This window comes from Vigna angularis, chromosome 3 (assembly GCF_016808095.1).
Source record: "Vigna angularis cultivar LongXiaoDou No.4 chromosome 3, ASM1680809v1, whole genome shotgun sequence".
Classification (NCBI taxonomy): domain Eukaryota; kingdom Viridiplantae; phylum Streptophyta; class Magnoliopsida; order Fabales; family Fabaceae; genus Vigna; species Vigna angularis.
In genome coordinates, this window is record NC_068972.1 from 13518720 (window position 1) to 13532886 (window position 14167).

Sequence of the window (14167 nt, forward strand, 5' to 3'; positions counted from 1 at the left end):
ATAACATCATCGAATTTTCAAGTGTTCCTAAAGCTTGCATAGGAGTCTGAAACTGTACAGAAAATTGGTGTCTCTTGACATAAAAAGTGTGTTCATAACAGGAAGACCACTGTCTCAACTAAACGTAACAGCTTCAAATTGAAGTTTTGGTGTGGAAGCACACAACTTGATTTTTGTCGTCAAAATTCCAAACATTTTTCTTGCGAAATATGGAGTGACTTGCCAAGAGATTTTTGGCAACATATTTTTGGCCAAAAAAATCCTATATTGAAATTCCCAATTTTATCCTTCTTAAAAAACAATAATGAATTAAAATTTCCAATTTTACCTTTTAGGGTTTTGAAATTATAAGAATTAACCATACTTTAGGCAAAACAGAAACAACAACAAAATTCAGTCCATATATACCCCATTCTTCAAGTGCACCCCAAATCTATATATCAAAATCAACAATTAATTGAATAGCACACAAAGAAACATAAAAAAATTTGTTTCCTCCTCATTATTGTTATAAAAAGGTTGAAGAACAACGATGTACATAGCACAACCCAGTGCAGATTGCATGAGCTAAATCACATTAATTAATCTATATGACATTGTAAAGGAGCGGCCAACATTCTGATGTCGATGTCGCAACTTCCCCGAGCACATTCTGAGTGTCCACCATGAACTTAACTTGGAACGGGAGATCTCTATGAGCAACGTCGGAAGGTTCAGGTCAAACCCATGGGGTGTGTGGGAGGAGGCAGCACCGCCACCAACGCCGTCAGAAGAGGGAGTGAGAGCGTTGCCGTTAATGCAGTGATTTCCACCATCGTAGTGGCAGCGTTTCCACCACCCATTACATATTAAAGAAGAACAGTATATCATTATCCATTAATTTTATCACAGTTTTCTTTATTTTTCTTTTTCACAAATGTTAATTCAAAGAGAGAGACCAATTTCAATTAGAATTTCCCCAATTTCTTAATTCAAATATGAATTTATCCGTCAATCATCTAATTACAATATAACTTAAAAATAACACCATACGTATACGCTAGTCTAACTGTGTTAAATCCAAGGTGTTTAATCCAATTTAACCGTAGTGTTCTGTTTGTTTTAATTTTTTCAAAATTAAGGATCCAATTGAGAAAACCAAGTAGGAGTCATATTTAACAGTCTAAAAAAAAAAGACCTACGAAATCATTAGTGTAGGATTTGGAGGTAAGTGAGAGTGGATTTGGAACTAAAATTTGTGAGAATTAATGTAGAATTTTATTGACGTGTCAGATTAAACAAATTTACTTCAAAATTCACTCTCATTTATCTCCAAATTCACGCAAATAAACAACAAAAAATTTATCTTCGAATCTTTTAAAATTTCCTTAATTACTCTCTCCCAAATTCATTCCAGTGAACAAAGCCTAAACCTTCTTTCTACATTAGCATTGGTAATATTAAAACGCGCTTATTCACATTGTGAGTGTAGAATGTCTTTTGTTTGATATAAGTTTTGATAATTTAGAATAAGTGATAATTTAATTTAAATTTTAGGTTTTTCATAAATTTAAATATTTTCAATTGAAATTTTATTATTATTTTTTGTTAATAATATATATATATATATATATATTGACTAAATATAATAAATCAAAATTAACTAATTGAATCAATAGAAAATTAAAAAAAACATTGACTTTTATATACGTGTTAATAAGTTATAAAGGTTAGATACTTGTTTCAATACGATAAGAATTATCATATTTTATTTTTAGTATAATAAGTAAAAAAAAGTCCTAATACAAAAAGTTTAATTATATTCGATATAATTAAGATAAGTAAGCAAGTATTTATTATTTAATAATTATAATATATATTTATTAAAATAAACATTACCATTTAAGATGCAATGTATTTTGTATTAACAAAAGACCTGCAATTATCTCATTTTTTTAACAAGTTTTCACTAGAAACATGTGAGTAGAGTTAAGATAATTAGTTTAATAAATACATTTTACAATTATTAAATACTAAATACGTATTCAATTACCTTAATCTTACTTAAATTTAAATAAAACTAACTAAATTAATATTTTTTTACTAAAATTAATTTTTTATTTATTTTAAAATAAAATGTCAAAAATATATATTTTTTCATATAAACATCTTCCAAAGTTGAAGCTTATTAATTATCTTTGTGAGATCAGTGCTTTCATGCAAGAGAAAAAGAAGTTTACAAGAGAGAAATGCAAAGCCTAAAAATGTTATACAACAAGAACTTTACAACAATAAATCAATAACCGTATATGAGTAACTATCCTATACATATACATTGTCCCTTACAAAGCTACGACATCTACTCTTCCTTCTATACCCATCATCCTGCACCCATACCGAGAGTGTTAAATTAGATTATCATATACCAGGCTCCCAGCGTTCAAGGGTGCTTTCCAAATTAGTATTTCCTAATCAAATCCAATTGTACATTCTTGCTTCCTATTCAACCCAATCTAAAATATTAGTCACTTACAAAATTCTACACCACCTTCTGCCTCAAGCATGAAGAAAAGATACAACTACTGCTACCACTATTTACACAACTGAAGCGGCGTCTTCTCATTAAACAAGCTACCAAAGACTGCATGCCAACAATTCTTATTCTTGCAACACCAAATCTCAGATATTAAGCCACTACATATTAGGCACTACCTGCCTCATCTGATGTACTTCCTGCTGGGCATATTCTGCCAACCTGGATTTCATCTTCACTGAACATGCTCTCTTCACTAGAATTGGAGAATGGACCAACATCCTCATCCGTTAGTGAGTCAGTTTTCTGTCTCCTCCTGACATCCTTCACTGCTCTTCCCTGAAGAGCAAGGCGTCTGCGTTTTCGAGCTTTACGCTTGCCTTTGGGGAACTCTTCCTTTTGCAACTCAAAGTTCTTCCCTTCGGTCTCTTTTGCAGTTCTTCCCTTGCCATATCCATTATCATCAGATTCTTCAGCCTCCAGCTTACGCCTTTTTCTATTAGAATTTGTCTGAAACATTGATTCATGTTTAGATTGAAAGTTTTCTAGACAGCACATATAGCAGCAATGTCATAGAAAGTAAACTAAGATAAAAGAAAGTCACTGCAAGGAAGACTAGATGAATAATATTTGGTTTAAATGTGTTAGCCCTGCAAATGTAGCAAATTTTTAGGGGTCATTAGGGTCGGTTCATCTGGTCAAAAACTCCTTTAGACAAGGTAGTGCCATCAATCCACCACAAAAGCACAATGAGGTGGAGGATATAGATAATCCTCAGCTACAACAATGTGCAGTAGTTCGGCTTGGAATATTGTCATGCGATCTTCTTAGTATAACTACAAAGGCTCCAAGACACTGTTTCATGACAAAAAATACTGCAGCAAAAATAAAGTCCCAGAGAAAAATGGGTGGATTCACATGTTTGTTCCATGACGAACGGAAACTATTATTGGACTGCAGGGTGGAATTGGCTTGGCCAGCATGCTTAAAAAAGTGAACAGCTTGTAACTTCTGAAATAAAGCTGTCCGTCTCAGTCTTTAGCACCCGCTAAGTTGCTATCCTACTAATGGTGTAAAAGAGGATCTTTGTGAATTGAGCATTATATCACACTACGTTTCAAGCAGCGGGACCTGGATTTGGCTAATGAAAAAGGAGGGAAAATAGAGATAATATACTGTAATAGAAGAAGAGGTAAAATAAAATACCGAAACAATTTAGAATACACGGTCAACAAATTATAAATCACTTCCTCTGCCATCCAAATTCCCTCCATTAATGAATGGGAGACAAAAATAAGACAGGAGGGATTATGTATCCTTCAATTCCTCTCCCTTTCCCTCCAAAATTCTAAACCAAAAAAGGTAAAATAAAAAAATTCCTCCTCTTCCCTCCCTTAATTGCTCACCAAACAACAACCGGAAAGATAACATGCTTAGCATGATGGGCAGGGTACAATTGGTGAATTTGATTATTGCTGGTACTTCATTACAACTTTCAATTTTATAAATGGCCTGTGGCTCTTTTGAAAGATGTAGATAGAAGGATGATGAATTTCATTTGGATTGGGGATATTAACATGCAACCTCTTGTTTCTGTGAAGTGGCAATCTCTCTCTTCGGGTAAGCAAGGTGGAGTGCAGGTTCTCAATATATTTGAAGAAAACAAAGCTTCGGTACTCCGTTTAGCTGGGGATTTTGCTTGCGGTGATATGCCTTGGGTATTTTTAAAAAATAAATACTGCAAAGTTGCTCTCAATAAATTCTCTTCAGTTTTGGCCTGGCATTGCCGATTGGTATGATTCTGTTTTGGGAAACACTCACTGTACAATTGGTAATGGGGGAAAGGTCAATTTCTGAAATGACAGATGGTGCTTGAATTCTGCTATTTCAGATTATGCAGGGTGTTCCTAGTATTGAGAGGAAAAGTTTCGTCTCTACTGTTGCTCATGCTTGGGATGGCAATTATTGGATGCTGCCTTTTTCTTTACAGCAGGTCCCAGGTCTTGAGAATCCACACTATACCTCTATTTCTGACTTGCGGGATGTTCCCAATTGGATCCTGGAGGAATCAGGGGACCTTACCCAGAAAGCTGCACGGAACTTGTCACTTTTTGATAAGCTCATTTGCTTGGCGTTCCCTTATTTGGAAGATTTTTATTCCTCCAGCTAAATCTCTGGTTTTGTGGAAACTCTTGCATAATAAATTACCCATTGATAATGAATTTCAATATAGATCTATTAACCTTTGTTCTAGGTGTAGTGTTTGTAATTTGCAGGCTGAAAGCCCTCAACATATCTTTAATGACTGTCACGGGGTGTCAAGTTTTGGGTTGCAGAAAATTTTTCCAGGTTCGTTCTTTCATAATAACTAGGATATTCTAAATTTCATAAATGATGCAGTTTGCCGGTTAAAGACATTCATACTGCTGCTGTAACAAAATCATTTGGATGCTTTGGAGAATAGGGAATCATGCTAGGTTTCAACACAAATTGGAATCAAAATATGCTTTAAGCACTGTTCAATGGTATATCAGCAAGTCAGGTAATGCTGCTACAACTAGATGAGTAATGATATTACCGACTCTGCTATTTTGAAGTTTTTTATGTCAGGCTAGACGTAGAAAAGCTTCAAGAATTGAACAGGTTAATTGTGCATGCCAAGTGTTAGGTGGGTGAAAGTGAACTCGGATGGTGCAGCCAAAGGTTGTCCTGGTCATGTTAGTAGTGGTGGCATTTTTAGAGGGAGTGTTGGGGAATACAATGGTGGTTTTCTACTTATGTTGGCATAAAAAATTCTTTATATGTGCAGATTATGGCTGCTATTCTAGCTATTGAGCTTGCTAAAAAACTCATGATTTTAGGAGAGTGCGGCTTCAATGTGATTCCATCTTTTTCTGCCAAGCTTTTAATAATCCTCAGATGGTTCATCAAATACTTCGTGGGTGTTGGTTGAAGTGTTTTTAGTTATGTTGGTTGAAGTGTTTTTAGTTATGTAGGGAGATGGACTTTAAAGTTTTTCACATCTATCATAAAGGCAATTGTTGTGCTGATAGTCTGACTAACATAGGGATTGATAATATAATAAACAAGATTTTGTTTTGTTTGTTGTTTTGCCTCATGTTCTTAGTATAAAATTCTTTTGCAACAGACACAATCTCCCAGACTTTAGGTTTGGGTAATCCTGTTCTCTATGGAGATTTTTGTTTTTGCATGGGTTTGGTAAGGTCCCCAATGCTCTTTGTACATTTTTTGTCTCTTTTTTATGGTATTCCATGTGATGGTATATGATTGTTGAGTCTTGGGGTGTTATCCTCGTTGATGTAAAGTCTCATCTTCAAATTGGTTGATACAGAACCACAGAGCAGGTTACACATGCCAGACATTTATAGGACTTAACATATATCACAACCTAACCAAAGTCCATGGAACAAACAGAAAGGAAATGCAGGACAAATTGCCACGATATGATCAAATAGAACTATCATATCATATATCGTCCACAGTCAAATCTTTATGCAGAAGTAACAGAATCAAGTGCAACCAAGATTCCAATTATTCACTAATTGACTTAAGAGACTTTTTTATAAAACATCATAGGATAATTTGTTAAGTCACAAAATTAATTAAATCCCTGTTGACAGTTTTTGAAAATGAAATCTTCATAATTATTCAACGAGCAGTGTAGACAGTTGAAGATTGGTTACGAAAATTACATCCGTATACCTTTGGACCACGATCAACCAACCTTGCCCATTCTTGCCGGTTCCTCAAACAATCAAGAACAGCCTGGGAGTGACTTGAGTATGCGTAACGCTCTCCATTGTGTTTCCTCAAGTTATGCCAGTGCTGTGATAAAGCACAAGAAAAACAAAACATGTTGAAGAACAACCCCATTTTCAACACATGACAATAAAGAAAATTAGGTACCACAAAAGCAATACTAATAAAGAAAGAACCTTACCGGTAGCACAGCACTACAGAGTTCCTCATATGTCATGCGCCTGCCTTTGCTCATAATAATTTCATTGATTAAACCTGAGTTTGGATAGCATTTATGTAAGAAACTATCAACAGATTGCTCAATAGACCATATTAAACTCAGATATTCAGTGTTTTCATGCCTACAAATTAAAAGCTATGAAGCATCCCTTTCCCGTTTGAAATGTGCCGAAGTAAGTGACGGGTGTTTTAAACTTCTCATTAGGTGTTCGATTTTAAAAAAATAATTATTCCGTTGGCTTGGACACTAAAACTGACACATGTATAATTTAGAGATATGGGTAGACACTTCCATATGGACAGACACATTAAAATTAAAACTATTATTTTTATTATTAGTAGAAAAGTCAGTTTAAAATATATAAAATATTGAAATAATGTCTCACATCTTTTGTGAGGCTCATAATCATATAAGTGTGGTTTCCTACGCTTTAAAGACTGGTTGTGTCTAAGTGGTTCCATAAAACTGCATGCTTCGTAGATTACGAGGCTGACCAAGCCTAGACCTACATGCACATATAGTTTATGACTGACTATGAAAGAGTAATTTTTGCCAATAAAATCCAGGTATTTGTTGGGGAAACCCCCGCCTGCATACACAACAGGAAAAAAAGGATAGAACACAAACACAGAGACCACAAATTGAAATAGCGGGAGAACACAAATTATCACAATTTGACACCTCTTACAAATGCCCACAAAACCATCTTAAAAGTGTTTCATTATTTCCAAGATTATAAATTCCTTAAAATGAAGTGGAAAAACTCTCCCTAGATCACATTTTGCCTAAAATCTCAATCTTCCTCTCAAAAGTTACAACGAATGCATCTCTAGGACTTACAAAACTTCTACTTGGATATGTGACCAACCCCCCTTTCAACATGGGTGGTTCTTGTCATCCTAAGAACCTCAATTTATAGTGGTGATGATGACTTCTAAACACATTTTGAGTAAGCGTTAATTAATTGTTTCTAAAAATTCTAAGAGTTGTGCCCCTAAAAATCACACCGCACAAACTAAGAGCTACAGCCTTTCACTTATCAATTTATTAAATCTCAAAATTGCTTTAATTAATCATCAAAATATTGAATTGAAATTGCTAACATTTCCTCTCAATTAAAATTTTCAAAAGAGGTTTGCCATACCCTATGTGTTTTTGTTTTCAAATAAAGTTTCCATTGCATAAGATTTTATTTTCTACCCATCATACCTCTAATCTCAATATTCCTCAACAAGAATCAGTTGGTGGCACATGCCACTGGGCTTTCAAAATACAAAGAAGACTTTTGACACAAGCACTCTAACATGGATCCAGCATCAACATCATTTTAATACTCATCTAATTGGTCACATGGGCACGCCATCATCTCGGATACAATTGTTGGGAGAAACCAGGATCAAACGATAGAACACGCCACAAATAGAAATAGAAAAAATCACAAATTAACATGATAGAGACCTCTTATCTACGTCAACAAAATTACAAGTTTATTAACAAACCTCAAAAACCTTCCACAAAATTTATCACCCTACAAATTTGAGTCTCATTCAAAAGTTATAAGAACAATTCTCTAACTCATAGAAGACTTTCTCACGTCCCTTCTTAACAATCCCCTTTTCAACATGGGATGGTTTTTTTCATTTCAAGAATCTCTATTTTTAGTGGTGATGACTTTTGATACCATAGTTGGGGGACAACACACTGCACATACAAAAAAGATCAAAGGATAAAATGAAAACAAAGGCACTCTGCAAAGTAAAATTGTAAAATAACACACTACTGTGGTTCAACATGTTTTGCACACGTCCATGGAACCATCTCAAAAGTAAGATTACAAGTACTGTATCGTATCACCCAACAAATCCAAATCTCCCACTCAAAAATTACAAGAAATAATGAACATTATCTCACTTGCAAGAGACTCTCTCACATCATTTTGGATTACGTAGAGATATGACCCACCTTCACCTAGGGACAATTCTTCTCATTCAATTTATAGTGATGGTAATGATTGTTGATACCACCGATGGAAAAAAAAAAACCCTCAGTTTGTGTAACAAGGATCAGAAGATAAAAAACACAAAAGTATACCACAAATGGAAATAGCTGAAGAACACAAATTATTGTGGTTTGATACTTCTCGCCTACAGCCATGAAATTGTCTCAAAAACATTTTACTATATCAAATATGGTTACATGTTTTCAAATTTGAAAATCCCTCTCCAATGCATGTATGACCTACAAAACTGAATTTTACACTAAAAAGTTTCTAGAAATGATAAACATTCTCTCACTCACATTAGACCCTCTCACATTTCTCCTACTTGATAAAAGACCCACTCTTCAACGTAGGGTGATTCTTTTCATCCAAAGAGATTCTATTGATAGTGGTGGTGATGACTTCTAAAGACTTTTTGAATAAGCACTAACTAATTAATTCTTACAATTCTGAGAGTCACCTCCCCTAGAAATAAAAATATCACGCACATAGCTGGTCATTTCCCTTATCAATTATTTATATCTCAAAACTCACATGAATTAATGGTTGAAAATCTGGAATTGACACTCGTAATAGTATTTGTCAACGTACTTGAAAACTGAAACTGAAGTTTAGGTAATTTGATGAGTTTTAAGAGGCAAGTAATCAAAATTTGTAAAATCACCGTTTTATGGAGGATCAATGTTTCATCTTATATATATATATAGTCCAGATATTAAAGAGCATAGAAACAAGACACTATTTAAAAAGCAAAATTAACACAGTAGCATCCATTATTCCCTGACAGGAAGTTACCAGGTAAGGTGTGATGAGCTGGCCTTCCAGCAGTCGCTGTATCATCATCAGAGATATTCCTAGGTGAGTTTTGCATGGATGATAAATTCTGATCCTCTGGAGGGGAGGATGGATCACTGTTTGCTATTGCAGACGTGGAAGAAACAATGTTGTTTGTGATTGAGTTTGCTGCTGTCATAGATGCAGGGCCTTCTTCCCTCGCAGGAGCATCCTCCATATATGACATATCTTGTTTCCTCTGATCAGAAGAGGTTGGACCCTTCTCCTTCTCTACCTTTTTAGCTTCATCTTCCAGCTCACGAGAACTGCCAGACCCATCTCTAGATGCATCCTTGTGTTTTCGTCTAGATACCTGTGCAAATTATAATTATAATGGAATCATCTTTATTGAAAAACATGTGAATTGTAGAAATAAAATTCGTATATGAAAACATATTTATCAATTTAGTTGTTGTTTCAAATTATACCAAATAATGATCCTTTCCTCCACCTGATGTTCGCTTCATTAGCATGCTTGTAGCACTAGCAGAACTCAGCTGGGGCAAGCTACCTGCATGGCGTGCTCGGGGTACTCGGGGTACACGGGGTGAACTATTCAGTTCTTGGTGCAATAGCAGAGCGAGCTTCCAACAAAAAAAAACAACAGGACAAATTAATAGAGAAAAGGAAACAAGAAAGGATATTTTGTCGAGAAATAATTTGTATATTGATTAAAAAGGTAGAAGTCCAGCTCCAACCTCTTCATCACTCAACATTGAAGAATTTGATATTGGAGAAGGATTCATTGATGTCACATGACCTTGGTTCAACTTAGAGGAAGTGGCAATGTTTGTTTGGTTAACTTTTTCAACTTTCTGTGGTGCTGAAGATGAAATCTTATTCTGCACTTGAACCTTCTGATTGTGCAATGATACATTGGGCTCACTAGAGCCTGATATACTTGAAGTCTGATGTATCAAAGACTTGGAAGATACTGGAACAGAATCCCTTACATCTGAATTTGCTTGCTTGGAGACAGAATTATGCACACTCCTGCTTGAATGCAATCCCTTTGAATTGGAATTCAAGGAGGATTTTGGTCGCTCTCTTACAGACTTCTTTGGATTTTCATCCCTGGCAACATTACTTGTACAGTTTTCATTCTTTATCTGAACACTAGAATCAGTCATCGCTCCATGCTTCGTAAAAGGATTAGCTGTTTCGGTATCTTCAGATTTGATATCATGACCCAATGATTTGGAGTTCATGGTTGACGAAGTTGGAGATGACTTTCCAACACATACTAGCACTTTAGCTGGACATCCAAGTGCTTCAGATTTTGAAGGATCTTTAACAGAATCTGAACCATCTTTGATTTCAGAAAATACCTTTTGTGTTTCCAAGGAACCTTCATAACCCTCCTGTTCTTTCTTTCTAGGACAAATATCACCAGAAAATTCATTGGGCTTATTGATATAATCAGCAGGGATTACTTCTGATGAAATGTCAACACTGCCGACCTTATTTTCACATGATGGTAAACTAGGAACTGGTGCATCATTCACTTCAACATCAGATTTGTGATCAGATAGTTTTTCATTGTTTTTAAGATCACTGATAGGAGAAGGATGAAAAATTGAGGGCTTCTTAAAATTATCAATGTCGTCTTCCCTCTTCATCTTAACTTTGCATTTTGTAGAGCTTGTTAGCTTGTTGCGGTCAATTTCTTGTGAAAATTGGTTATCTGCAAGTTCTGGTGCAGAACCGCAATAACCTTCTGCGTGAGGACTTGCAGCACTTCTGACTACTAAACTATCATCTGCATTATCAGCTACTGAGCAATCCCCATCCTTGTTTATAAAAGCAAGAAATGTCATCCAAATGCAATGTTATGTCAAGTCTAAAGGTATATAGAACATGACAAAACATCCATAAAACTATGCATGTACCTAGTAAAAATATTTTGAAGGGTGACAACAGCAAATAACCTAATGGCTCCCAAGCTGAAGTTTTAAGTATCCCATTTTCTGGTAAGATTACAAGATCTGAGTTCTAAAAAAGCAAATGCGTCCATGGAAAATCATATTCTTCGGGTAGAGAGAATAAAGGCCTACCACTTTCAGCCAGTACTGAAGTCAAGAGATATAAGTTTTCTCAAATTTTATTTTCTTAAACCAAGAAACAAGTACTCCCTTGATTCCTTTATAGCAGTTTAAGGTATTTTCACTCAATCATTTAATCTTTCTATTTTTAATATAACTTTAAGCGTGTTACCTACTGTACCCCTTTCAGTTTTCTTATTTCAATGTCTACATCGACTAGAAATAAGACTAAATTATAATATATAAGTGGGTGCAAACATCACCTTACAAGCAGATTTTGTGGGGTTTATTTAAGCTTAAAACCACTTTTTAACATGGTATCAAAGTCAGGTTTAGAGCCTATCCTAGCAAGATCTATGTGGCCATTTTGTTCCACCCGCTATCGGACCATTATCGGACCACCCATTAATTTCTACTCTCACGCTCGAGATGTCTATACCTCGGCGTGAAGGAGGTGTGTTGAAAGTCCCACATCGACTAGAGATAAGGTTAAATTATAATATATAAGTGGGTGCAAACCTCACCTAACAAGCTGATTTTGTGGAGTTGAGTTAGGCTTAAAACTACTTTCTAATAATATGTTATTATATTATCTCTCTTTGTTATATATGATATCTTGAAATTGAAAAAATGATAGATAAAAAGGAACAAATTTTTGTCAAAAAATCTGACAATTATAAGGAATGGAGGGAGTAGTATGCAGTAATACACCTAGCAGGGCATTACCAATATTGATGCAACCATATTAAACATGGTATGGGCAAAAACAGAGCATCACTAATTGACACATGATAATCACAAAACCAAAACTTGATTTGCCAGTCCTTGATTCCAGCAGCGTAAGTAATGCATACCTTTTCTTTAGCTGAAGCATTTCCAACATTATTCTGCTTTAAAGCCGATGTAACAGCATCGTCAGTCTTAGAAGACATCTCCACCACAGTAGGAGGTTTATGATTAGGCTTCTCTTCTGATGGAACGTCTACAACAGAAACACCATGCCTAGTCGTGTCAGGATATAATGGTTCCGAAGAGTCCTCCGTAGTTGCTAAGTTATTATTTGGCTCCTCCATGATGGTATCAGCAGCCAAATAATCATCAGAAACACATTCTTGAACAACGGTCTCTTTTAAGTTTTTATTCTTTATGCTCCTAGTGTCAGCCTTTAAAATCTTTGGTCCTCTGTCCTCATAAAAGTCCGCTTGTTTTGCATCACCAGTGGTTGTAAATACTAGTAACCAAAATCAAGAAGAAAAAGATGGAGTCAACAAGCGCAAATGAAAGATGGCAAGATGCAAAAATACAACCATAGTTGTCACGGTAACATAATGAAACAACAATAGAGATAACTTTTTCCCTGGTAACAAGTAATTCAACAGTGGTACTAATAGGGAATCCCGAGCACAAGATCTCGACGAAGATATAGATATTGAAGAGAGTAAAAATCAATACAGAATGTTTTGAAAATACAGTCCCCCATAACAATTGCAGACAGCTTTTTAGGGTCTTTGTTACCACAATCGCGGTAGCATCGATCCACAACATAAAGAATAGCATCAAAACCGCAACGAGCGCAGTTTAAAACCCTCAATTCCCCAAAATGACAGCAGCAAATAGAAGGACAGCTTTAAAAGAAGGGAAAACAAAATAACCTGATTTAGAAGAATGCAGAGTTCTCCTCCTGGGATCCACCTCTCTGTCAGAAGTAGACCTAGCCCGCTTCTTCCCGCTCCGGTCTTTTGAATTTGAAGACCCGAAATCCCCTTTGCTGCGCTTACTGTTATGAACAACAGGAGGTCTGAGCAGAGTCCTCTCTTTCTTCACCTCACTGTGGACACGAGGCGGCACATCCTCGCTCCCAAACTTGCCCGTTTCGGTTTCCTTGGCGTGACCAGATCTCGCATCAACAGAGGAAGGGTCCAACACAAGAGCATCACCATTATTATCACCGTCTTTAGACAAATAAACAAGAGCCCCAGCCCCGTTCTTGTTGTTATCTTGTGCCTGTGGTTGAGCTTCTGTTTGTGCTTGTAAACTCTCGTTAACGTTATCCTTATCATCATCGTTATCGCTCCAGAAGGGAAACTCCTTGTACTGGAAATTAAACTTCTTGGGAACGTACCCGCAGGCCTTCCAGAGGTGAGGGGAGAAAATCGAGGAGACGGAGGTGGCGGAAAAGATGGAAGGGTCGCCTCCGGGTGGGCCCTGGACGTGGACCCGCTCCTGGATGGGCTTATCGGTCCAAAGCCTGGGCCGAGACGGTAGGGCCTTTTTGTTGTCCATGGAGATGGTTTTGGTGGGGAGTTCCACGAGGAACTGCGCCACCTCGGTCTCCTCCGGGTTGTTGTTGTGCCTGGCCTTGCACTTGTCGCAGGCGAAGGTGTCGTCGCCCTTCACGTACCGCGAGCAGCGCGTGTGGACCCACACGCCACACTCGTCGCACTTCACCATCTCCTCGCCGTCATCGAAGGTCACGCCGCAGATGCAATCCACCGTCCACGACCCGTCCACCCACTCATCCGGTGGGTCAGAGCTCTGAGGGCGATGTGATCGCCCCCCTTTCATTCTGCCCGCTGAATAAGGGCGCAGAAATGGGGAGCGAGTCGGCCGGTGAGGGTGTCGTAATTGATTCGGCGAGCGGGAGATGAAAGGAGAAAGGAAGAATCTACGCTCTCACTGGAACTGGTAGCAGGAGACACACATGGAGATGGCGAAGGTGAAGAAAAAGAATGAAAGTGATTTTCGGGGCTGGGTATTCTGGTATGTGATGATTGTATTTG

At 36.8% G+C, this 14167-nt stretch overlaps 1 protein-coding gene across 4 annotated transcripts; it reads right to left on the bottom strand.

Moving 5' to 3' along the window:
• Nucleotides 1-2244: 2244 nt before the first annotated feature.
• On the bottom strand, nt 2245-14167 carry LOC108322803 (uncharacterized). Of its 4 annotated transcripts, none has more exons than XM_052874065.1 (8): nt 13040-14164; nt 12242-12618; nt 10044-11135; nt 9774-9929; nt 9307-9658; nt 6474-6547; nt 6226-6358; nt 2245-3022 (listed from the first exon to the last, which is right to left on the bottom strand). In XM_052874065.1, exons 1-8 carry the CDS (start codon nt 13950-13952, stop codon nt 3012-3014), a joined length of 3108 nt encoding a protein of 1035 aa, XP_052730025.1. In that variant the 5' UTR covers nt 13953-14164; the 3' UTR covers nt 2245-3011. The 4 variants fall into 4 exon arrangements, with proteins under 4 accessions (XP_052730025.1, XP_017410541.1, XP_017410542.1 ...); XM_017555052.2 differs by having other exon boundaries at nt 6236-6358; nt 13040-14158; XM_017555053.2 differs by having other exon boundaries at nt 2697-3022; nt 6258-6358; nt 13040-14163.